Source organism: Patiria miniata, unplaced genomic scaffold (assembly GCF_015706575.1).
Source record: "Patiria miniata isolate m_02_andy unplaced genomic scaffold, ASM1570657v1 HiC_scaffold_9, whole genome shotgun sequence".
In the NCBI taxonomy this organism is placed as follows: domain Eukaryota; kingdom Metazoa; phylum Echinodermata; class Asteroidea; order Valvatida; family Asterinidae; genus Patiria; species Patiria miniata.
In genome coordinates this window covers 7,880,943-7,904,338 of record NW_024037076.1, presented here as the reverse complement: position 1 = coordinate 7,904,338, position 23,396 = coordinate 7,880,943, and the positions used below count along the sequence as shown (strand labels likewise).

The 23,396-nt window shown below is 39.3% G+C and overlaps 1 protein-coding gene across 2 annotated transcripts in view; it reads right to left on the bottom strand.

Annotated features, from left to right (window-relative positions):
- Window positions 1-481: 481 nt before the first annotated feature.
- LOC119720237 (TBC1 domain family member 2B-like) overlaps window positions 482-23,396 on the bottom strand; it is a 56,347-nt gene continuing 33,432 nt past the window's right edge. The window contains exons 8-24 of one of the 2 annotated variants that reach the window (XM_038189856.1): window positions 20,543-20,689; window positions 19,581-19,715; window positions 18,453-18,617; window positions 17,733-17,865; window positions 17,001-17,068; window positions 15,199-15,319; window positions 13,391-13,462; window positions 12,647-12,751; window positions 10,585-10,722; window positions 10,035-10,159; window positions 8,809-9,019; window positions 8,129-8,308; window positions 3,791-4,016; window positions 3,063-3,154; window positions 2,506-2,603; window positions 1,618-1,729; window positions 482-760 (exon numbers count right to left, since the gene is read on the bottom strand). In XM_038189856.1, the coding sequence (XP_038045784.1) occupies window positions 572-760; window positions 1,618-1,729; window positions 2,506-2,603; window positions 3,063-3,154; window positions 3,791-4,016; window positions 8,129-8,308; window positions 8,809-9,019; window positions 10,035-10,159; window positions 10,585-10,722; window positions 12,647-12,751; window positions 13,391-13,462; window positions 15,199-15,319; window positions 17,001-17,068; window positions 17,733-17,865; window positions 18,453-18,617; window positions 19,581-19,715; window positions 20,543-20,689 (2,317 nt within the window). In that variant the 3' untranslated portion in view covers window positions 482-571. The remainder of the gene's footprint in view (window positions 761-1,617; window positions 1,730-2,505; window positions 2,604-3,062; window positions 3,155-3,790; window positions 4,017-8,128; window positions 8,309-8,808; window positions 9,020-10,034; window positions 10,160-10,584; window positions 10,723-12,646; window positions 12,752-13,390; window positions 13,463-15,198; window positions 15,320-17,000; window positions 17,069-17,732; window positions 17,866-18,452; window positions 18,618-19,580; window positions 19,716-20,542; window positions 20,690-23,396) is intronic. The other variant, XM_038189857.1, reaches the window with a different exon arrangement.

Here is a 23,396-nt window from a genome sequence, read left to right as displayed (position 1 = left end):
GGTGGTTGGACTACGCTGACTGACTATTTGGAACTGACACCGAGAGGGATGGTTGCATGGCTGGTTCCAGGGGCGGATCCAGGTATTTTTGCATGGGGAAATTTTCATCAGCAAAAATTCTGAAAATGTAGACAGGGTTTTTTCTCCAGACACTTGGTCTCCGTAAAATCAAAAACTGGGGGGGGGGGGGCTGTTTATAATAGGGGATGCTGTTCAAGTCTGACGAATATTAACACTAGATTACAGAATGGTGTACAAATGCCCCCTTTCTAAGCTGCCTCTGTCTGTATTTTGAACAGGTGGACATGATACCTGTATAATTTTTTGGGGGGTGTCAAAGCAGGGGGGGGGGGGGTTCGCATTTTCTAGGAAGTTCTATGGGAAATTTTTTTTTTGACAGAGCTGGGGGTTTTATTTTTACATATTATTTTCACACATGGGAAACAACACATGCCACACTGCATGACAGACACACACATCATACGCAAGTGCATGCATGTGTCAGACATTTGTCTGAAAATGAACCATGGTTGTGACTGGTCAAAGCATCATGGACTGGTCTATTATTGGGTCAGACACTGCCGTCAAGAGTTTCAGCACAAAGACTATGCATTGTGCACACTGACTTGTTGAGGATGCTGACAGCGTTACCACAGGCACACCATATCTTGTCCAGCTTAGGGAGGTAGAGAACGCTGCGTATTGGGCTGGCACCGATGGCGTGATAGAAGACATCCCGGGGACTGGCATGGCTCACACCCTACAAGTTACCAACACAAATGTCATGGCACAAAATCAGAAAGTCTTATCTAGAGTTGCTCATCCTGTGCTCTTTAACAAATTGACTTTTTCTGCTTACAACTGTTTATGTCTATGTTACATTTTAAAGTATGTTTCTTCTTTTTTGTCATTTAGAGTCTGCAACCTTCAGAAAAGACTTTTATTTTGGGTTGCTAACATAGCACAAGATCAGCGTCAATTATTTTCGGGCTGGTAATAATTTAGTTCTGCAAAACACTTATTCAGAGAGCACATTTTTTCAATCAATGTCCCAATTAAAATTGAACAATTTGTATTTACAAATAGTGATTAAAAAAACAAGTATTTGTCAAGGTGAAGCTTGGGAAGAGCAACAAGACTTTCTAACTCAAAGGAAATGGCTACAAATAACCGAATCCCATTTTCACCATGTATTTTAACTTCCACAGGAAATCCAACAATATTTTTACTCAAGAGGACAGGGGGGGGGGGGGGGGGGGGGGGGTTCTTCTGATTTGTTTATTACTTCGGTTGGGGGGGGGGGGAGAGATCCAAAATCTAAACTGCAACATTATTGAAGAAATTGTGCATTACGTTTTTTGTTTGGGGAGAGGCAGGGGATGGACATTTCTGGTTAAATTCTATGAAATCTCTGGGATAAATACTTGAAGATTGTGTAAACCCTGTAACTTCCATTTAAAACATTACAAAATGAATTTCTCTTGAAATTATTGTTGCTACACAAAACATTTCAAGTATGTGTTCTTTAACACAAATCTCAGCGATGGCTGATTACTAAAAAAAAAATGACTACATCACAGATATTGCAGGCATGTTTTAATCATAATTTGGACTTACCTCAATAACAGCCAGTGTTCCATCTGCTAATCCAATGTATACATTCCTTGTTTGTGGATTGTAGACGATACTTAGAGGAGTGTCTCGTAACCTCTCAAACCAAAGCTCCTCCCTAAACAAAAATCAAATGCCATCAACAAAACTCTGCACAAATGTGCTAATCATCATGGTCACTTATCATTGACCTTTAGTCAATACATGTACCGGTACATGGTGCAACAAACAATTGCAGCAGGAATTGATCCTACCGTACCAGTGCTCTATCAACTGAGCTATTCACAGCAATGTTTGCAATGCTCCCAATCTGTCAATGTCTTTGCTCATGGGCACCAGTCAGGAGACATTAATAAATCGAATTTTGGCAGAGATCGTGCTTCAAGTCACAATGCTTGCAACATTCCTGAAAAGTAAGCAATAACACATGAAGCTAAGATAATCATCCTCAGGGCCCTGTATCCTCCGAGATTCTAGGCCAGATTTGGCAAGATTTTGGTGGACTGCAGACTGAACAAAAAAGTCTTAACAGGGTCTTAATGAGCAAATACTGCATAGCACGAGATTTTTAAGGATAATACTTTTAACCAAACATACACAGTGAAAGGGATTATAATCAGGTTTCAAACAAATTATTAAAATCAGCATAAATTTTGTTCATGAATTTCAAAATAAATCCAAGAACATGTAGTACACATTAAATTTATAGAAACATTACTCATCATAGAATTCTTTGGAGATATTTCCTGCCTATTCAATTATTCTTTTCAAGGTGTATCACATTTCTAGGACTATTCCATGACTGGATTTTTATCCTATGTTGTTTCTTTTTTCGTCTCTATGTGGGAGCCCCTGATAAGTCAATAGTTTAGCAACACAACTATATATACTTACTGAGTTCCGATACTGAATGCATACAAGAAATTTGAGACCGTTCCCAATAGTGCCATGTCAATGCCAGCCATGGTTAAACACACAATGCGGTTGTCCAACTAAACACAGAAGAAAAAACAATGAATGTGCGTTGATATCCACTAATTCCATCAGTTTGGCCAAATAATGTATTTATGATTTTCACAGTACTGATTTATTTTTAGAAGACCCCCAGTTTTCAGCCGACCTGCCTGAGAATCCAGGCAGCACTGGATGTACAGTTTCGGACAATCCAGTGACTTTTCCATTAATCCTATGCACAAAATCCACACATTTTACTCATATTATGGTAGTGACAAATATTTGAATCACAATATATGACCGATCATCCAAGATACAAAAATTTGTATTTTGTATTTGTTATTTTGTATATTGAAACCCTTTCTTTGTTTCTAATTTATTGCATTCTGGCAGTAGTCATCAATGAACATAATAAGCTCTTATAATGATTCCATACTAGTGCCATAATACAACTGACTCAGCCCTCAACTCATACAAGCTTATACAGTAACTTGTACCCTTATTCCATAGTTCTGTTTGATGCATTTGCCAATATCAACTCGTCCAACCCAACCCTGCCTCAACTCTCCACGGCAGACTAGTAAGTGACCTGCAAAGATAATGACAAAGCAAGGACTTTAATATGAGGAGTTGTTGACTAACTGTCCTTGAGAGTCCATTGCAGGCACTGTACATGGAATTGAACTACTCAAAAGGCAAATACAGGATGTATTGCATGCACGCGCTGCTTGGCTGCATGAATAGCACAGATTGTACACAACTAATTATCATATGGATGTGTGCAGACCCTATTATCTTTGCCTGAGAGGAACACACCCAAATATGAGCGCACGATGGAAATGATTCTGTCAATAGCATTAACGGAGCTCTTTCACATATAATGTGCATTTCTGGGCTCTAAACCACATTTTCAACACGAGAATAGCTTCAGTATCATTAAAAAGTAGAATATACATGTAATACTCCACAAGACTACATCTTGAAAATGTGCAGATTTTGTGTCCAAGCGCATAATGAAATTTTGGATAACATTTGGTACTCAGAAATTGTAATCTGTCAATATTTTTGTCAAGGTCTCTTCTGCGTATATGGGTAAGGTCTTCATATTCAAAAGTCATTGATATTGTATCCAACTATGGCAGATTTGATGTCTTCCAATGAGTTTATCAACATCTTCCTCCTAGACCGTAGGAAGGCTGCATGGAAGGTGGAATCATGCTCATACCTGAGTAGCACTCCACTGCACAATCCATCTTCAGATCCTGTACAAGACCGTCTTCCCCTTCACTTTGGAAGATGGGTGTGGCCGGCGCGAGACCTTCCTGTCTCTCAAACTCCTCCCTGGCTTTCTCCTGCTGCTCATAGACAGCTCGCAGGATGTTTATGTAGTGCTGCTGCTTTTGCTGGATCCAGGCCAAGGATGGGAAATTGTCGTTGCTGTCTCTAACAATCTACAAGGAATAAATGCACACACACACAAAGTTTTATGATGATAGTGATTGCTGAATGATATTTTGAGAAACTTGATGAAAATTTTTAGAGTACACCAATAAATAATGTAATGACACAGTCCCTGTATATGAAGACCTTAGTTGCAAAAGGGCTTATATCCATTTATATCAAAAATTAGTTTGAACCTGCAATGGTTAGGGTTTGACTAGGGCTACCAGGTAAAATAATCAATCTGTTCCAAAAGGGGTTTTCATACCACAGTAAAATCAGACTTTTGCCATGTAAAAGAACATAAATCCAATACAGTTTTTTGCATTTTTCTCTAAATTTGTCAAATATCTCGTAAGCCCTTTTGCAACTAAACTCTTCATATACAAAAAATGATTTGAAAGTAATGCTCATCAGGTCCTTCAAGCTAACTTCAGAAAAGTCTTAGATTCACGTCTTATTACATGAACCCAACTTCTGTTCTCTGTTCTCTGACTGTCAGTCATTGTTTTTGTTATGTGAAGGTGATAGTGATGTATTTCCTTGCTCATCACATTCATTTAATTATTTATGTTCAGGAGAAGGTAGAAATGGGTTCCTGGCTGCCCTGACCTGCAAATTTAAGTTGCAAAAGCACAAAGAAGAGGCCCATGAAAACTCTGCTGTCAGTGCTAATGGCACAACGGTACAGGATGAAGACCCAGACAACAGAACATTGACTGTAAGTAGGTACATGTACCATAAATGAACAATGTTTTATCCCCAGAATCCAAGGTATTGGCTCCTGCATCTTCCCTCATTATTACGAGATGTATGAAGCTTCACCGCTTTGCGGGCACATTTTCGATTCACAGATGACCACACACATATTCACACACCGTCATGTTTTACTATACTTCTGGGACCCTTACTGTTCCCATCTTTTGTTGCCATAAGGTTTGTACACAAAAAGCTTTTGAGGATTGGGCCAAGGGTCATTGAGGTTATTGGCAATGTCCCAAGTCCTCAGTCATATTTAAATGATAACAGGATCAACCTTACGGATGGGGTTTAAGGGGTACTTGCATTGTTCCCCTTTATCCCTGTTCTTTACAATTTCTCTTGTGGGGTATGGTCAGACAAAGACCAACATTTAGGGTACTATTGTTCCCTTTGTGTGAGTACCCCACTAGTACCCTCTTGTAAAAACACAGTACAGCAGTGATTATAATATGAAACTCAGTCCAAAAAGTTGACGTAAAGCTGTGCATTATAGCACAGCACAAAATGTGTTTACCATTTCCCAGTAGTAGGGTTGTGCGGTTAGCAATGTCATAGGCCCTGTATGTAAGTCCCTTGTTTTGCCATGTGCTTTTAGGTATACATGGGCCACAAAAGTGAATCCTTTTCTGTCTGTCTAAAATGGACCAAGCTTCACTTTTTCTAGATAAGACATTTTAAATGAGTTCACAGAAATACACATGCACATCAGAGAGTAACCAGACTCCAACCAGTCTCAAACATCATCATTAAACATAGTGTTAAATACTGGCCAAGCACAAATTTATTCCCATTTATAAATAACTTTTCGGTCAAAAAATCAAAACTTTTCGGTCCAAAAGTCAAAACAATGCAAAAATTATAAATTTCCAACGATTTGGTTCAACAAGTTTACTTGATGTTTTTTTAAACACCCCTCTTGCTATATTATGGTATGTCCATGTCATAAACACCTCCTTATATGGAGATTGGCGCTGCGTGATGTGGCGCAGAATGCAGCTGTATCGGTGTACTATGAATTAAGAATGACTATGAAATACTGACTCACTGGTTGTATTGCGCATGCCTACGTGAGTATTGTGAGCGTTCAAATAATAAAACGGTAACTAAAAAGCACCGGATTTCATAGGATTTCAAATTTCATGTGACACTCGAAAACTGTTTTAAGACCAGAAAACCGGCCACGTGACAGGCTCTCGACCATTAGGAATGGGTAAACTGTCTTGGGTATTTATGAATATGACATGAAATGATGCTATTATAAGATGGAATTTTGCGTCGGGGTGATATAAATCAAATTAGGTTTTGCCCTTCATGAAATGATGCTAGAATAGGGTAGTCTGAAAAGTCCAAAAGAAAAATATGGAATGTTTATGGGTACAGGGGGAGGGGGTTGGAAACACAATGCCAGGCATACGGGGGGGGGGGGGGGTCTAAAAAGTACTGCATGTACAGCCCCATTTGTCATAGGTTAATGCCTCAAATTAGTTCTAGCAATAATATACATGTACTCCAATCAGCGCTTCCTTATGTGTTTCTTATTGCAGGGGTGACATTGGGATAAAATAAAGACTCCAAGAGATCTTTTAATCATCCTGAAATAAGCAAACAATTTCATCCCTAGTATTGACAACTTGTAGAAAATATTAAAAATTTACATGCAATACAGTACTGTTTCCATCAAACTTTTTGAATTGTAGTACATGAAAAATTTTGGAAAGAAAATTTGAACAAAACTGGAATTCCAATTAAAATAGAAAGTGGTACATGCATCTCTGCCTAAAAGAGCCAGATATGAGCCAGAATCTCTCCAGCCGCTACAGCTACTTTTTTGGCCATATCACTACACCGCCATTTATTTTTGGTTGAGTCTCAGCAAATGTTTTGCTATATGTCTTGTGCATGCTTTGATCCTAATTAAACCTTTTGGTTGCCCAATAAAATATTTTGGTTGTCCCGGGACATCGGACAACCGATTTTGCGAGCCCTGCCGTTGATAGACACAACATACGATCCCAGGGTATACGTGTCGAGTGCAGTATGGCACCAACTTGCGGGGACACTTTGTGCATCCTCGGCCCCAATATGCGTGTAGGTCGCTACCAATTAAAAACTTGAATTATCTGTTCTGGGCTTTCTATGCAATGTATGGTAATCGTTACCAGAATTGGACGGAACAGTCTGATTGGTTGAGAATCAGGACAATTATGAATGTTACACTTTACAGTTGATACATATTTGTACGGTGCTGTGTGTGGTTGAATGCAATACAATATGGAATGAATCCCATTCCTCAAGGAGTCAAAAGCTCATTCCTGGGCCGTTTGGTATTCCATCATATTATTTTCTTATTTGGAAAACAACAATTTGGCATTTATATTTAATAATTTATTATAACTATAGCACTGATTTTAATGTTCTAATGAAAATCTTACGGAAAAAGAGACAGCTGTACACTGATCAAGAGAAAGATATCCCCACTCTAATCAAGGATGCTTCCTCAGCAGTACAGGTGAGCTATCATTAGCCTATCTCTATGGAAACGTAATGCACGCGCAATTCGCTGGGCGCATACATGAATACACGTCCAAATTCTTATTAGTCAAGTCGTCAGACATGTCGTGGCCAGCAAACAATAACCACGATACACAGCACCGTGGTAGTACATACTGGGTGTGTTGACAGACAATACAAAACTGTCTAGCAACTTGTCATCAAGTCTGTGCCAAACAACATCCCTGGAAATCATCAAGAGAAAAATGAAATCATATTTACTTCACTAACTATTTCACTTATAGCCTGGATCATGACTATTGCAATAGTGTGAATTGTTTGTTACACTATTTGTTTGTTTTCTGTAGTAGCCTTGATTGATTTTTCGGATAAAAGCGCTATGATATAAAGTCAATATTATTTTTATTCCAGAAACCATAATTTAGGACATCAATCTGAGTCAAACCAAAGCAGCAGTTTTAATGAACTGAGGTTAATTGCCACAAATACAATGCTCCAGAGAGACAAACATTGTCAACTAAAAAAGTTAATCTATCGTATGCAACCATTAACTCATCACGAGAAACCGAAAGAAGAAACGTCTTTCCTTCCCAGATCCTTCAAAATCAAACAGAAAGGTTGGAAATATTGTCTAGAATTTGGGAAGGTACAGGGTAGCCACTATTACACTTCATGTGGCTCAATACCTATACAAAGTGAAAGTAAAGATCTTGCAGTAGGATTCCAATTCCAACAAGAGAGAGATTTGGAGAATGCAGGAAGATTCCTAGAAAAACTGACGGACTTCATTTCAATTCTTATAAAGAAACACATTTTATATGAAATTAGAAACAAAATCTCTAGGTCTTACATCGACAATGGCTTGAATATCCTGCGTTAGCTTAGCCATGGACTTGGTGTCTTTCAGTATCGCTAAGATGTCTTTCTTCTGTAACAATGATGTCTCATGGTACTGAAGCAATGCGATGGAGAACTGGAAAAGGACCCGTAGGCCATCAAACAGGAAACAATCCCAGATACGGAGCAGCATCTGTAGAAAAAGATATGGCCAATTACAAATGAAATGTACAATTTATCAATCATAAGGAAGATTAAGTGAAATTTCATTAATAGAAATTTGGGTCAGTGAAAAAAATATTCTCAGAAATGTGAAATTGGATTGGAAAAGATTATTTTCTAATTATAAAATTGAATTGAATTTGAAGCGAGTGGGGTTTGAACCTGCGACCTCCAGGACACCGTACTGATGTGTTATCGCATGAGCTATCCAGCCCTATGTTGGTGGTTCCCCAATTCAATGTCTTTGTTCAATGGGTGTTGTCAGAAGCAACATGCAGCCAGAGATCACGCCCAAAGTCATGATGCTAGCAACATTAGCAATGCTGCAAACCTGAGAAATAGCAAACAGGGATCACGCAGAGAGGATACCGCTTTCTATCACAAAATGTCATACTCTCTCTGAGTGACACCCTTTTTGTTGATACAAAATGTGATCACTCCTCTGATGCACAAAACTACAATCATGCTTACCGTGAACGGGACAACGTCAAAGAATATAGCCAGGAACCAGTTCAGTGTGAATGAACACATCTCAATGCCTATATCATCCAGATGGGCATGGAGTCGGGGTAGTCTCAATTCCAGGATGTCCTTCAGAATATTCTGGTCGGCCTGTGCACCAATCAGACTACTGTCAAAGTAGTTGGCTGGAAAGTAAGACTCAACTACAGCAACCATGCACCTGAGCAAGAAACACACAAACACCAACTTAAGTATAAAGAGCAAATTGATCACTGTAAGCATGATAAAAAGCTCCTACATGTAAATGCATGCAAGACACTATGTCCTAATAAGGGCCATCAACAGAGGGCAGAGTGTATTGCATTTTTATTGACCTAAGCAAAAACAAAACGCTGTCTTTTAAGTTTGCTACGACTTCACACTTTCTGTCAGGTACATTTTGTAAAATTTAGCATGGTGTTTTTCAGAAAATGCGACAGGGTAAGGTTAATAATTAAACAAAATAACCGTCCTGTGTTTAGAGTCTGGAAAAACAATTCCTGATCTATTTGGAAATTTTGCTTATTGCCATCATCCAAAGGGGCTGGTGACAGCTTTTCTATTTTACCAAAAATATTGTTGAACCTAGGCTAAAATGTCCAATGAGAACTAAAAAATGTAGCTGTCACCAACGCCTGTGGAAAGGGCAGTTGGAGTGTGCAAAGCTGGCAATATCTTTACCAGCAGAAGGGGGCACATTTAGTATCATCGTGACGCTTCTAACACATGTGAGGCGTTCTGGCAAAATGAGACGGAACTGGGCACAGGCCATTGTAGAGAAAAATGCAAAATAACCAATCAGGGTAAGTTTTTTGATTTTCAGATGTTATGATATTTGTAATCTTTGATATGTCTAGTACACATATCTTAGGAAGATAATATAAAAATCGTGGAATAAAAGTGATTTAAGGATAAATAATTGGAATCTTCCATTTTCAAGGCCAAAAAACTCAAAACCATAAGGCCTTTTTCTCAGTATTTTACGTTTTTGACATGTTGATGAATGCAACTTTAAACAGCCATAACCTGCCAATGAAATGTCCAAATGAAGTGCAACATATACTGTAAGGAGAACTTTATTTTCTTTCCGATACCCACCAACCCTCATTTCTATTAAACTCTGTCCAGTTCTGTCTCATTTTATCAGAACGCCTCACATATGACGTGATTGGGCAATAAAGCAATTCTCTTTTTACCAGAAAGCCATTTCCACATCCATGAAGAGCAGACAAGTTCCTGCAATGAAGTTCATGCCTTGACAGTAACCCACCTTGGGGTTGTGAACACAAAACGCCTCTAGTATCTGTCGTAACTGCTTTACCTATTAGGTCAAAGGTCAAGGAGTCAAAGGTGGAAGTCAGTTACCACTACAACAATTGTTCCTGCTTATTTCATTAAAGTGTTCTATGGCAAGTATTGGGGTTTTGGCTGTCCAGTACTTACATTTTGGAAAAAATCTACCACTATGCCACACTTTAGACTGTAAACTTACAAACAAATCTGAGCATGTGATTACTGTACAATCAGAGGCATCACAGTAATGACAAGAAGGATCAAGCCCACTTTTGTTTAGAGTAACCGTCATGGGACAGTTATTATGCACACTCGCTTTGTTTCAGCCATTACTAGAACACTTCAGAGTGTATGGTGCTCATGTGCTTCAATTGGCCTATGGAAAGACCCTATAATTCCATTGAAGAGCAAATCCAGATATAACAAGATGAAAAGAGGTTGCTTGATTCTTACCCCCTCGGCATCCTTGCTATTGAAGTAGATATTGTGGGGCATGGTACGTAGAAGATCCAGATCTATCTGTCTCCTGTATTTATCCACTGAGGAGGAGGTCCCAATGCGATTACACAGCCACTGAAAATAATCCTCACTCTGCAAAAAAGACAAACAATTCACCAAATTCATACCGTAGATATATGAAATGTAGTTTGATATTTTGAAATTGGGCAATATTACAACACCGGATGGGTACCAGACAACCTACTAAAGGTGAGGGCGGAATAAAGGTCATCCGATAAAAACGTCTATTTATCTGAACACCAGTTTTCATCGGTTGCTATGTGATATCATCCAGCACTCCAGACTCAAAAACCAGTGAGTTCAAGACATAAGTCTGGGAGCTAGATAAGTCAATGTAAAAACTTCCTGTATGTCCGCGCCTACCTATATAGATTCCGTGCAAGAACAGCAGACCATGCTGTGTGGCCACTCACGCGAGATCCAATTTGTTGGTCATGTACCTCATGCAAGCACATGGTTTGTTCACATATGGCACAGAATACGACCACCATATTTTTTATCTCAATGAGCACACCCACCCATAACATTAACATCTTTGTGTAGGCGTCTGGAGCAAGGCAACCGTAGCACTCAAATGCCTCAGTCTCAAGCTTTTTTAAAAGTTGAACAAAGAAACTGACTTGAGCGGGGTTTAAACCTGAGACCTAGGGATTGTCAATCCAGTGTTCTATCAGCTGGGCTATCCATACCTATTTTTGTGCCCCAATTTTGGAGCAGCCAATCTAGCGGCAATCTAGAGGTCGCAGGTTCAAACCCTGCTCCAGTCAATTTCTTCGTTCAACTTTGACCAATTTGATATTATGCACCTAGTTTCCCTTTGCAGTTTATGTTAAAAGGGGGTTTTATAAGGTACAAAGGACAAGGCACTAAATACTCCATGAAATTCCTTTATCGGGCAGGTTTTTAGTTTTCAAAGAAGAAAGGATGTTTGTGCTGGAGGGCTGTTTAAGGCCGAGGCATTACTTGCAAGGAACCTCCTCAAAATTGAACTCAACTCAAAATTGTGCAGCGTGGGTATTCAAACTATACGGTAGCATGAAATTTGTTCCAAGTTGGATTTGCACTTGTCACGACATCAAGCCTCTCGTAAAGTCCTAGACTCCAGTGATGTAGTTCAGACTTTATCATCAAGGAACATCACATATCAGTGAAGTCCACCACAAACGAGTAAAGACTCTCAATGCTTTGACTTTCAGCATACAAATCAATTGAGTTGTTTTAATGTTGAAGTAGGATTCAAAACTATCATTTATTGGGACAATGAATCTCTAAAAGGTCTTAAAAGGTTAGGTTAAAGAAGGTTAAAGTGCAATTATGGCTCAGAAACAAACACCTTTTTATATGAAAATGAATGTTGACCTAAAAGATTTCTGACTTATTTTGTTGTGAGAAATTTCAATGATTTGTGGTTTTTTAGTCTAGAAAGGTCTCATGAAGGGTTTTTCAGTCCTAAGTCCAACAAAAAAACAACGAATGCTGAAGAATTAGGGGAAGAAAAGGCTAATCACATCAGTGATTACACTAAGGCACATAACATTGTTATATCATGTGCTTGGATACTGTAATTTCATTGGTCTAGAACAGCCACATGTCTGGGTCTATAAAAACACATGTCACACAACTATATACATTTTACGTGGAGATCAGAGATATCGCACTGTTCATTGCGCACCTTGCGCGAGTGTATGGAACCTGCCGGTGCGCTAGCTTCTCCAAATGAGAACTGCAATGTCAACTACTCAGTCTCATGTCTGGCAGGACATCCACAATTTCACTTTATCAAAGGTTATATCGCAGTAGCTTCATTTATTTCTCACACAAAGTAAGTTACAACCACTTATCTTTTTGACTTATTGTCATGATATAACAATACAATCGTTGACTGCTGTGATATGGGATACGCCGTTTTTAACCCCCTCGGGGTACATAGCACCCCACAGGTGTTACAAACATCATATCCCACATCACAGCAGTCAACAAGTGTTAAATGTCTCACTTTCTCAGCTTTGAGTTGCTTGACTTGTTGCAGGACAAGGTAGGACCAGATCTCACTGCGGTAGTCCGTTGGTATCCCATCATACACCAGTTCTCTCAGGTCATCCTGTTTGCAATCAACAACAAAAGATTTTCATTATTAGCATTAACAACTTCACTTGCACAGCTTAGCAATGTACAATTGTTGTCTACTATCATGTGGCACATGGCATTTTGAACACTTTCAGGGAAACCTGTATGTGTACCGTATCAGGACAGCTAACAATTGTTCTGATATGCCATGATTATGGACTCACTGCATCATTAGTGGCCAGACATTGGTGATCATTCGTATGAGCTCAGTAGAAGGGCTACATTGCTTGCATGCCCAGGGTTTGTGTGGGTATGCCTTAAAGCACAAAAAACTTGGACAATTTATTTACGGAAGGACAAGATAATAATTCTTTTTTGAAACCAAAGGCTAAGACATATGCATCGATATTAACACACATAACACTGGGGGTACATAACCTACAACGTATATATATGTATAGTAGTGTGTTGTGTAGCAATGGGAAGGATGATATCAAGATCTGTTTGGACCATCAAGATGGTACTGAAATGGTGCACTCCGTAAGTCCATCGAGTGGTCATACATTAACTTATGCAACATTGTACATGAGTTGTACATACACAAAATGAATTTCTCAATATAATACATTTTATAATAAAGGGTAAAAGTGTAGTTCTGGAATTTGATTCAGACCTGTTTGATGGCAGAGACGTGTCCAATAATGCTCACATATTCCTCCCATTTCTTGCTAAGCTCAGTCGATTTCTATGCAATGCGACAATAAAAAACAAACAACAAAGGCTGACATCAAAGAGCAGCTATATCAAATACATGTACTTGCTGAACAAAAAGAACAGGTTCAGAGCCAGAATGCCATGCTATCGGAGCTGTCTGTGACACATTCTCAGCTAATTGTTGTTTAGCACATAAATTTGCTGAGCGCTAGTTTCTGCTTATTGCAGCTTTATGAATTGGTCCCAGATTGGGCTCAGCATTTTGCCAATAAGCATTTTGGTATCTCGATGAAGTAGTCCAGGTCAAAGGTCATTTGGGATAAAATTGCTGACGTGTGTGTTACACAATGTTATGTGAACGCCAATTCTGCTTGTAATTAACATGTGAGCGTCGTGGCCCATCTCCCTGTGTGTTCATGCACCTTCAATGAGTGTTTGATTACCCTGAATGACCTGTGACCCATATCATTGCACCAATGCACAGTGGAAATACCAAACTAGCCTATTTCTAAAAGGTCACACAATTTCAAAATAAAGTTTGTAGACTCCTATAGCAACCACGATTAGAAACCATCATTGAGGTCGTAGAACGCTCATACATTTGTATGCCAGGGTTTCCTATCACTTCATGAAAACAAAATTCCCTGATGAATTTCATTGATATTTCCCCGAGAAATTTCCAAAATTCCATGAGAAATATTGTCACTTTAACAAGGTTGCTGAGAAGTCAAGAGGCTGTTGCAGCAAAGCAACTAATATTCACTCTGCGTAAACACCCATCATAGCCAGTTAGTCAATGGACACAACTTGGACACAGCACCGTCGCAAGATTCACATACTCTAAACAGGCACAACCCTTCCCTTCTGGCTCACCGTCACATGCCCTTACTTTGCCCTGATTATTTGGTGTTTTTCCTACATTCCTTAGTTTTCCCTGGCTGCAAAACTCATTTTCAAGGTTTTATCTGAGTTCCGAAGTTGCTGGGAACCCTGTGTATGTCTCAAACATTCTGAAAATGGAAGTGTGCATTTATCATCGCTATGCTATAAAGAAGAAAGGGTGTATGTGTTTGGCTGCTCAGTGGTCGTCAGGCGGCAAAACTGCCTTTGACCGCAAAGTGCCCCCCCCCCCTCTCAGAGTGCACCTGTTTTCAACAGCTGTAGTGTGAGAAAGGTCTGAAATTGATAACATTACACCAGCAATAACAATGTCATGCATTACATGCTTCAATACAGCCTTAGAGAAACACAATGATTAAAGCTATAGTCCATCATTTGTAATTAGTGCATTTTGTTCGTTTGAAGCAACAAAAGTGTTCAAAATCTAATGAAGGATACTGAGCAACTAACCTGATGAAGTTTCAGCTAAGCTTCAGCTGTACATTCCGAGAAAAGCAGCATTCTAAGATCTCAATTTCAAATCAAAAGTTACTGAATCATGTTTTGAATTGTTTTGAATTGCAGCTATACGTGGCGTCGCGCACTGATCCGACGAATTATAACAACCGCGCGCGCGTGTGCGTCGTTCCAATACTTGTGCGCGCTGCGCTGAATAACAAAACGAACTACTAATTTAAATTTTCCTACGGTGCTTCTTAAGAATCACCGTTGGAAATGCCTTCCCAGAAAGAATAATTTCACAGGGAGTTTAGTTCCCTTACTATCTTTCAACCAAGTTTGTTTTTCAACAGTAATTACGCCAGTTACTTTTCGGATGGCTGCAAATGATGGACTATAGCTTTAAAGGGTTCACAGGTGTCAGGTTACCCTTGAAGATGCAATGAGATGATCCTGCAGTATCTGGCAGAGATAATGGAATAGTAACGGCTGGTTGTTGATTGGATGCTGAAAACCGTAGATATCTGTATGTCCCTCCATCATCACGATTCTGTAAATACAATATGTGACATGTGTGGATTGACAGCTAGTTTTCCAGTTCATCCTAGGAAGTTGTTACATGTTGTCTTATTAGACTGTCAATTATAGTTGTCATTTGAATCCTAATTAAGGAGTGACACTTATGTTATATGTCTTATTTGTCTAAATGTTTTTGTTTTTTTTAAATTGAAAAAAAGTTTAGCCCTTTTTTCCAAACATTTTACCAAATCCCAAATTTAAAAATTGAACAATTTATTCACAGTTACACACAATTGTTCTTTAATTTGACAAAGACTGAACAATGCACATTATGTAATTGAATTTCAGGGGTAAAACTTGGGGAAAGAAGGAAAATCCTTGAGCTAATCAGGAGAGACTTTGAGGGTCGCCAAAGATCCCATTACTACTTAGGGTTTATATGTTTGTATTTGCCTTAAGGCACCCCATAAAATACCCATTTCTTTTGTTCTAATAGTTCTAATAAAAAATATTTTAAAAACCCTTACGGGTAAAACCTCAGGAATTCCCTATTTCGAAAGGGATTCTTTAAATATTTAAATCCTGACAACAAAATTCAGACAAAACTGACCCCAATCATTTACAAAAAAAGGATGAGAAGCAACTTGATACCGTAATTTTCGGAATATAAGCCGTGGCTTATATGTTGATTTTGCCCATGAAAATGTTTACTGCGGCTTATACAAATATACATAGGACGGCTTATATGCCGGGCCTTGAAGAATAAAAATGACATTCAAATGTGTATTTTATGTACTGATACAAGAAAAGATCTGTTGCTGAAACGAATTATCAATCGTTATTTGAGGTAAGTCATTTTCAAACAGTGGAACAGTGAAAAGGTACTGAGTACATGTTCTTGTGGTACATGTACCACAAGTGCAGCCGGCCAGCCTGCCAGCTGTACGTGCGTGAGTATGTTGAAAGTCTTCGTCGTTCGCGTTGGTGACCGTACCGTCAATTCACTGTGTTTCATGCATGCGATGCCCCATACACCACACACACTTGTGGACCACACCATTTGTGGTAATAAGGGGTTGTACTTTCTTGAGAACAATAATTACCAATGTTTCCACTGTTTAAAAAAGACAACGAACACTTTTTGTGGAGTTCGAAACAAATCAAAGGCCAAGTTCGCGCAAGGACTATAGTTGACCAATGGTTAACTAACATTTGCCCGAACTCTGTCTAGTCGACGGTGGTTGACTACGCTAGTCGACTATTTGGAACCAGCCTACTGGGGTTGGTTGCTTCGCTGGTAACCAACGGCCGCGCGCATTCATAACGCTAGCAGATAGCCAGGATCCAGAAGTTTTGCGATGACATTTTGACCAGCGTTTGACTAGAGACGTTCGCACTTTGCTATTAGTGCACAGGCGTAAGGTACGTCACAAATCAACCACTAGTCGACTAATGGTCCTTGCCCGAACTTGGCCTTATTCGACAATCAGTCGTTCAACATCACAATATAATTTTTTTTTTTCTGGAAACGTATTCAAGAAACGATGTAAAACTCAAAACAGGGCTAAATCACTCCTTACGAAGTGGGTTTCCTTCTTTTTGTACCACCCTGTATTTTTCAAAAGAGAAATCAATTTTTCACAATGAAACTCATGATTCATCATACTTAAACACCACTGGGCTAGCTCATCAACACCTCCAATAAATCTCACCTAGGGTCTGGTAGTAATGGGTCCTGCATTCTAGCCTCATCATATAACTCAAGGAACCTCTTGAATTTCTGTAAATGGTAAAAGTATAATTTGTTACCAGGTCAACAAAGCATAATCCAAGTCAAACAGTTGCATGTATAGCTGTGGGTATACTGCACTCCATACAGCATTCTACACAGAACATAGTATCAGGCATGCAACTGGGAAGTCACACAAAAAGAGGAAATTCAAATCTTTTCAAGACTTTGTACAGTGTTTTTGTATTTTCAACAGCACACATTGGAAGCAAAAAAAAGAGGAAATCAGCTGATCCGAGGAAAAGATGCATGCCTGTAGTATCCAAACACACCTGTGTACTAATAGTAAATTGAAATATATCCCTATTTACAGTCAAGCATGTGACTAACCTGTAAGCTGGTACCAAATAGTAGACTAGACTAGTCTTAAATACAGACCCGATTGTCAGGCCCGTCACAAAGGGGGGGGGGGGGGGGGGGCCCTTGGCGAGCACTTGGCAGCCCCAACAGCAAAAGCCATACATATGTCTTTTGTATTTTTTACAGTAGTGGGCCCCCCTAGTTGATACTATGTGCCCCCCCCCCCCCCCCCCCTGCTCAGGGCTGGCTACGGGCCTGTTCATTGTTGCAAAGCAAAAAATTGAGGCACAGATCCAACAGCAAAGAGAACAACTACTTCCAAAGAATGATGACAAATTCGACACAAGATTATCACCTTATCATCCCAGCTCAGTTGCAGAGGGATTTCATCTTTCAGATCCAATGATGTCACCTCAACCATTTGACCCAGCAACTGAAAGTAGTCTTGTCGACTCCGGAGAATGCTGGATTCCAGACCATCTATTATCCTGAAATTGTAACGGCAAGCTTTGTAAATCCCACACTCAGAAGGTAAGCTTATACCGACTTTGTGAGGACAACTTGAAAGGAAATGATTGTGTTTATATATAACCAGGGGACAATTTCAGGACCAAATGCTATCTAAGCTCTTGAGATCCAACCAATCTTTACTTTAAAAATGGACCCTTCCTACCCGTCAATCAAACAATGCACAATGACCAATGAGATCACCATGCACTATTGGTCAGGTAACTACAATAACTTGGTTACAAGCGCTGTGCAAAGTGTTCGCAAGCTTAAGGTGGGAGGGTTTTACAGGTGAATCCATTGTTGGGCATGGTCTGGATTGACTTGCAGGGACTGTTGGACAGTGAGTTGCTTCTCAAAAAAAAAGTGGCATTTCGATTCTGACTCCAAGTTTTTAACTGATTTTATCAAAAGTGGCAGAGAGTCGCCCAAGCCCTATTAAGAGCAGAGGTTGGTTCACAGTTCAGTCGGTAGTAAATGCATATCAACATTGCCATCCTGGAACATTCTCAGTGCAATTGCCATTCCTAGTACTTGCATTCACATTGACTATTTGTGATTGACTGACCTGTTCTGGATATCCAGTTTGTTTTGCTCTCTTTGTCTTAGGCTAGCTTGGCGTCGCACCTCCGTATTCAGGAATCCATTCTGTTCCTGGTACACCTTACATGTGTCTTGAAGATCCAGGATTCGTTGTTGAGCTGCATCCATGTCTTCTGGTGATAGCAGATCTCTGACAGTAAAACAAACATCCAACAATAGGACTACATATTTCAGCTACTTAGTTTGATGATTTATAAACCAACAGCAGATATGGCAAGTACAATCAATATCAATTACCTAATTGAAACATAATTTTGAGTCTGGCACAGTAATTTTTCCTGTCTTTTGAGGGAAGTAAATCTCTCAGTTTTAAAACAAAACCCAGCAATATGACTTTGTTTAAATTGAATGTTTTGGTGATTTAAAAACCCTGTAGAGAAAATGTATCCATGACAATAAATTCCAATTCCCTACCCCCCTCCCTTTAAGAAAAAAAACAACAAACAAATTTGGAGAAACTGACATGCAGTGAGTTTGAAATACAGTATAAAATGCTGCTATGAGGAACACCCTTATTTTATGAAAACTTATTACGGATTTTGATGCTTCCATTATTTCTAAGCAATTCCATTACAAACATGTACATGAATATGGACGCCATATTGCCAACTTAAGAGTGTATGCCAGGGCCAAATGAGTGCTGTTCTGAACAATCTTATCTTATCCCATCATCCTTATTCCGCCTTTGTGTACAAGGCTCATTTGGCAGCAGCTAGAATTTCAATGTAACAGACAGTGGTGTAGTCGAGTTCATTTCTGAGTCTGATAATTAAACTGAAACATACATGTAAGGTGTTAATGTAGATGGTAAGTTTGCTTATGACTATCATCCTGTGACTAAATATACATGTAGGTATGGCTGCTTAGGAATCAGATAGTTGGTGGCTTTGGCTTGTGTTTAAATAACTGGTGAACTACAAGAAATCGCCATACATGTAGGTGTAGACAACAATAACCAATTTGGTTCAAGCCCATCAGTTTTACATTCTGCTATTTCCACATACAAAAAAAAGACTCGTGCCTGTATTGTACTGCATCTTCCATGTAATCAGCTGAGTAATGCCCTCTTAAGGTTAGACAAAGATGGCCATACCTTCTCATGTGGTGAGCCTGTTCCATGATTCCTAGTTTATCATCAAGGTGCATAATGTCCTGCTCACGTTTCTTCAGCATCTGTTTGTAGGCCTGTTCTCGGTTTTCCAGGCTCTTGAAATTTTTCTTGCTTTCCCTACATCCAATCAAATTATACAAGTTGATGCAAATTCATTTCAACAACAGGGGACTTACCATACTTTTTGCCACCAAGCATTTGCCAAGAAGGGGTCACGTGTCCAACTTTACAGTTGATTTGCTACACTAAAAATCTCACTGTTAATCATCTGTCTTTCAATATTTACAAGTGCTACCACATAATGACAAATGTATCAGGGTTCCCAGTGATGTTGTGCAAACCCGACCTGAAACCGACCTGACCCTGAAACCGACCTGACCCTGAAACCGACTTTGGTTTATTATATCTAGTATAACTGTCTGGAGGGGTGTGTTATAATTATTTTGTTTTCATGTAGTAAAGAAAATAGGGCGCAAAAAGCATTTCATTCACAATGTGAACACTCTTTCAACCCAATTTTTTTTATTATGATTTCCTTGAGTGATCAATTTGCAACAATACACCTAACCCCAAAATGCCTCTAAACCTGTTATCCAGAGAGGGGAAACACTGTGTAGATGTGGGCAAGTCCGCACAATGTCACTGCTACCTGGTTAATGTGGACCTCTTTTGTTCAGAGGTCCACACAGTGAATGTAATGCTTGTACGTGTACACCCCAGCCAACTGACCAACGGACACGACTTGAATCCATGGCACAAAATACACACATGTCAAACTGGCAAACAGGGAATAAACATGTTGGTCCAAAACCCAGACCATCGGAGTCTAATAGCAATTGCCTTCTGTTGGATTCTGACAGTTGTTTATTAACCATGATTCGGGTTCAGTCAGGGTTTTCTTGATGTTGGCTATATTTTTATTATTAATAGTTTTAATTTCTTACTCCACAAGTTGCTTCATTTGTTGCAGCTGCTCAATCAGTGCCTCTTTGTCAAATTGTCTCCATGTCTCAATGTCATGATTCTCCTCAACAGCGGTTCTCTCCAACTTGGACTCCAAACACCCTGCTTCTGTGGTCCCAAGTTCCAACCTCAGGTTAAAAAAAATAAATTAAACGAAATGGATTCTTAACTATGACATTTAGCCCAGCAATCTTAAGAGTGAAGACATGATAGTCTTTTGCAATTTTGTTACTGACAATACCATGTAAAAAGTGAACTGCTGAGGATCACATGATCAGTGAGCAGTGCAATGCAACCAATTGCCTATCCTCAAGATTTGTTTCTCTGTAAGTTGCAGTTTAATTCAGTGAAACATAATTTTCCCATTATATTCGAAAGGAATAAACATGTACTTGGCCAGTTTAAAACAAGAACATTTTAACCGGCTGGGGGCCTGGACACTTTATCAGTGACAAAGCCCCTAGCCGGTTTGAAACTTACTAATTTAATATCGGTCATGCACATATTTATTCCCTTTCATAAATACCTTTCTGTCAAAATAAAAGCCAAAAATTATATATACATTGTATTTCCAACAATTTTGTTCAACAATTTTACTTCATGTTTTGTGAAACACCCCTCTAGCTATGTTTAAGGTACTAAAAATCTTTTTATATGGAGATTATATGAGACTTTAATAAGGGAATAAATGTGTGCTCGAGAGGTTTTTATCACTCTGTTTAAGACCGCTTAGAGTCTGGGTGCTGATAATTACCTGAGCTGGAGGCGAGGGTAATTATCAGCACCCAGACTCTAAGCGGTCTTAAACAGAGTGATAAATACCGACCGAGCACATATTTATTCCCATTCATAAATACTTTTTCGGTAAAAAAATATCAAATAATTCGTTCAAAAAAATCCTGATTTTGTTCAACAAGTTCACTTTATGCTTTTTTAAACATCCCTCTAGCAAAATAATGGAGTGTTCAGCTGGCGAGTAAGATGTAAACAACCCTTTTATGGATATTGACACGCGCATAGCATGTTCTGCGCGATGTCGCGCAGAACGCACCTGGGGCATTGCGTTTTGAATTTAGAACTATAAAATTCTGACTCGCTGGTAGTGTTGCGCATGCCTACATGAGGATTGTGAACGTTCAACCAATAAAACGGTAAGAGGCACTGGATTTTTATGAGTCCACATTTTATGTGACACTGAAAAAGTGTTTAAGACCAGCTAGCCATGTCTTTACAGGGGTGTGAGTGACCACTGATAAAAACAGCTGAAAACAGCTGAAAAAGGCGTAAAAAAGCTGAACTTTGGAAATCTCCTATACTTTTGTACACAGCAAGTGAGGGAAAAAAGCTGAAATCCAAAACGCAAAAAGCTGAAATCAGCTTTAAAGCTGAGATTTCACACCCCTGCTTTATCATCCGTTTAAGACCGGCCACGTGACGGGCTCTCGACCAATAGGAATAGCTAAACTGTCTGAGGTATTTATGAATAAGGGTTTGCATGGTGATTACAACCAGTCGGTGTTTTTTCAACTGTTTAAAATCACCCAGAGTGATAAGTAACTGGCTTTGAATTGTGTCTACATCTACTTGGAATTAATCTTATATGCCACCGATTCACAAAGCTTTTGAACATGTGTATCCCAGCTAAGAGTTTCATCAACTTCAACACCCAAACGCCTAACACTCTTACTTTGTTCAAGACTGGAGTCTCACACAGACAATTTCAATTTAGCAGTACCTTTACTATAACGAGCTATTCAGCGCATAATTTTAGTTTTAGCTGCATGAATACAGTATCGTTTATGCTCATACCCTGTCATTCTATCGTGTACAGCGGACTGAAGTTTGTCATTAACATGATTAACCCTCCTACGCAAACATACATTCTGTGCCAAGTAGTACTTTTGGTCAAAATCACACAAGAGACTGTTTTCAACACTTAAAAATTCCCAGCCTACATAAAGCAGGATTGACTGGCTGTGACTTTTTAAGTATCTTCATACAGATACATGTATGCTTTGCCTCCGGGTGAGTGATAAAACAGCTGTGACTACAAGTTGCCTGCTTTGTCTGTTGACCCAGTTTGACTAGTCACAGTGCTTGCTTGACATATGATCTGACTACTGGTTACTAGCCCTTGTTAAAAGTATAGCAGGGGAAGGGGAAAAGAACTTTGACTGTCTGTGACTGTATAAAAAGCAAGAGGGTTAAACTCATCACCATTAGTATACATGTAAATAACAACATCATTAGCAAAAACATGATAACTTCCAAGATTTATATTTGGGTAATATCATTATACAAACAGAATACTTAACATTGGACCTAACATGCTTCTTCTCTTTACCGTAACCGTAACTTCACTCAGCAGAGAGACTTCACCATGACAACAACCCACTTGAATTACTTTGGACATGTAGCTCTTTGACTACTTGGCCCATTAACTCAGATATCAGACTGATTCAATTCACAAGTAAGAGCTTGTGATTAAATAGTATGAAAGCATCAAGATATGACAAGAAATCGAGCCAACAACTTCCTATTCATTCATGCTTCCTAACAATCATTAATAACACAATGATAATACAATTTGATAATAAAGTCATGATCAGGACATAATCACAGGCGTAGCCAGGAACTTGGAACAGTGGGACCAAGTCCGACCGGCCTTTACAAACCCCAACCAGGGGCGGAACCAGGATTGTCCAAAGGGGGGGGGGGCGTGAAATGTAACAAGCAGCAAATGGTGAAGGCAAGTTGTGGCACCTACGCGGAAGGCCAAAGAGGGGGGGGGGGGGTGATGAAAAGTAATGCGAGCACTTGGCGCGAAGCCGTAAT